The sequence below is a fragment of the Arachis duranensis genome, chromosome 2 (genome assembly GCF_000817695.3).
Source record: "Arachis duranensis cultivar V14167 chromosome 2, aradu.V14167.gnm2.J7QH, whole genome shotgun sequence".
NCBI classification, from domain to species: domain Eukaryota; kingdom Viridiplantae; phylum Streptophyta; class Magnoliopsida; order Fabales; family Fabaceae; genus Arachis; species Arachis duranensis.
Genome location: NC_029773.3, coordinates 63372391 through 63374811, shown reverse-complemented (window position 1 = coordinate 63374811; position 2421 = coordinate 63372391). Strand labels below are relative to the sequence as shown.

General features: G+C 41.1%; 1 protein-coding gene across 1 annotated transcript in view; it reads right to left on the bottom strand.

Annotated features, from left to right (window-relative positions):
* Positions 1-809, bottom strand: part of LOC127744949 (uncharacterized) — a 10011-nt gene extending 9202 nt beyond the window's left edge. Inside the window, exon 1 of the mRNA XM_052257843.1 lies at positions 425-809. Within this exon, the coding sequence (XP_052113803.1) occupies positions 425-809 (385 nt within the window). The remainder of the gene's footprint in view (positions 1-424) is intronic.
* Between the last annotated feature and the right edge of the window lie 1612 nt (positions 810-2421).

Genomic DNA, 2421 nt, shown 5'->3' with positions numbered 1-2421 from the left:
CATTTTCCCGAGAGGATTGAAAGTAGCCACCGCTGATGGTGAACCCCTATACACAGCTTGCCATGAAAAGGAGTAAGAAGGATTGAGTAGAAGCAGTAGGAGAGCAGGCGTCCTTGAGCCATACAGCATCTCCATTCGCTTATCTGAAATTCTCACCAATGGATCTGCATAAGTATTCTATCCCTTTTATTATTTTATTTGAATCTAATCAAGTATCATGTTTAACCCGCCTGACTGAGATTTACAAGGTGACCATAGCTTGCTTCATACCTACAATCTCTGTGGATTCGACCCTTACTCACGTAAGGTTTATTACTTGGACGACCCAGTACACTTGCTGGTTAGTTGAACGGAGTTGTGAATTCAACCAGTGCCATAATAATGATTTCTCTCACAAGAGTCACAATAGTTTTTGTGTACATACCAAAGAGCCAATATTGTTGATCACAATTTCGTCCACCAGTCGGGTAGTTCATCTCATGCGGCCTTAACTGTCGTGAGGCGTATGCTACAACATTCTGGTGCTGCATCAGAACGCACCCCAAACCCTTTAGTGATGCATCACAGTACAGTTCAAACGGCTCGCTTGGTTCAGGCAATACTAACACGGGTACAGTAGTTAATCTCTGCTTCAGTGCTTTAATGCTCTCTTCACATTCCGGAGACCAAACAAAAGGCGTATCCTTCCTAGTCAACTTAGTTAAAGGTAAGGCGAGCTGTGAAAATCCCTTAATGAATCTCCGATAATACCCCACCAAACCTAGGAAACTCATGATCTCTGTCACTGAAGTTGGTCGCTCCCAATTCATTACTGCTTCCACCTTAGCAGGATCCACAGCTATTCCCTGTTTACTCACCACGTGACCGAGAAACTTCACTTCACTCTTCCAGAACTCGCATTTAGATAACTTAGCATATAACTTCCCGTCTCTCAGAATTTGCAGCACAGTTCACAAGTGATCAGCATGCTCTTCTTCAGTCTTAGAGTAAACAAGAATATCATCAATGAAGACAATAACAAACTTGTCTAGATACAGCCGGAAGATTCTGTTCATATAATCTATAAATACTTCCGGAGCATTAGTTAATCCAAAAGATATCACCATATACTCATAATGATCATAATGTGTCCTGAAAGCAGTGTTCGGAATATCCTCGTCTCTAACCCTTATCTGATGATACCCGGATTGCAGATCAATCTTAGAAAACACACAGGCACCTTGTAACTGATCCATTAGGTCATCGATTCTAGGTAACGGATATTTATTCTTCACAATGATCTTATTCAATTGCCGATAATCGACACACAATCACATACTCCTATCATTCTTCTTTACCAGTAACATTGGCGCTCCCCACGGAGAAACACTTGGTCGAATAAAGTGCTTACCAACAGATCTTCTAGCTGAGCCTTCAGTTCAGCCATTTTTAAGGTGACATCTTGTAAGGAGTAATCAAAATCGGACCGGCTCCAGGTACCAACTCTATTACAAATTCAACCTCTTGGTTAGGTGGAAATTCATTAATATCATCTGGAAACACATATGGAAATTCACATACAACTGGAATCTGCTCTAAACTCTGATCATCACCTGATACTCCCGCAATTAATAACATAATACCCTAACATTCAATTCTAGAACAGTTTACTATTATAGAGTTCAAATAGTAACTATTCACCACAACGGTGCTTCGGATCCTTCCGACATAAACTGTACTGACTTTTCAAAACAATCAAGCAAAATATGATTCTTAGATAACCAATCCAATCCCAAGATGAGATCAAGACCAGTCATAGGCAAACAAATCAAATCATGCACAAATTCACGCTATTGCACTCGAAAGGGAACTTGTGGACATCCTATCCTAGTCACCACAGCTTCATGAGTAGCATTATCTACTTTCAAATCATAACCTAAAACCACCATTCTCAATCCTAACTCATTGGCCTTTTCAAATGCAATAAATGAATGACTTTCTTCTGAATCAAATAAAGCATTTAGAATTTTACCAGCCATTTCACAATTACCTCTAATTAGTGTCTCAGATCCTTCAACACCTACTGTAGAAGTGGTGTATACTCTCCCTGCTGCTGTACCCTACCAGTCTCATACTTCTTCTTCTCCGGGCAATTAGTGGCCATATGCCCAGGCTGTCCATAGGAATAGTATACTCCAAGTCCTAACCTGCATGGATTTCCAAGGTAACACTTTTCGCACCTCTCACAATTCAGATCCTACTGTGGCTACTTCCCAAACCTTCTTCCCTGATTAACATTAGTATTTGGCCTTCTGTAATTACCATGACCCTGAGTCTGCTGCAGAACAAAGCCTCCACGCTTGAAATTCCTACCTCTCGGAGCAAAGTTCCTCCCTAAAGGCCTCTGAAAAGGCACCCTCAAACTTCCTTTTTCTACTGCCG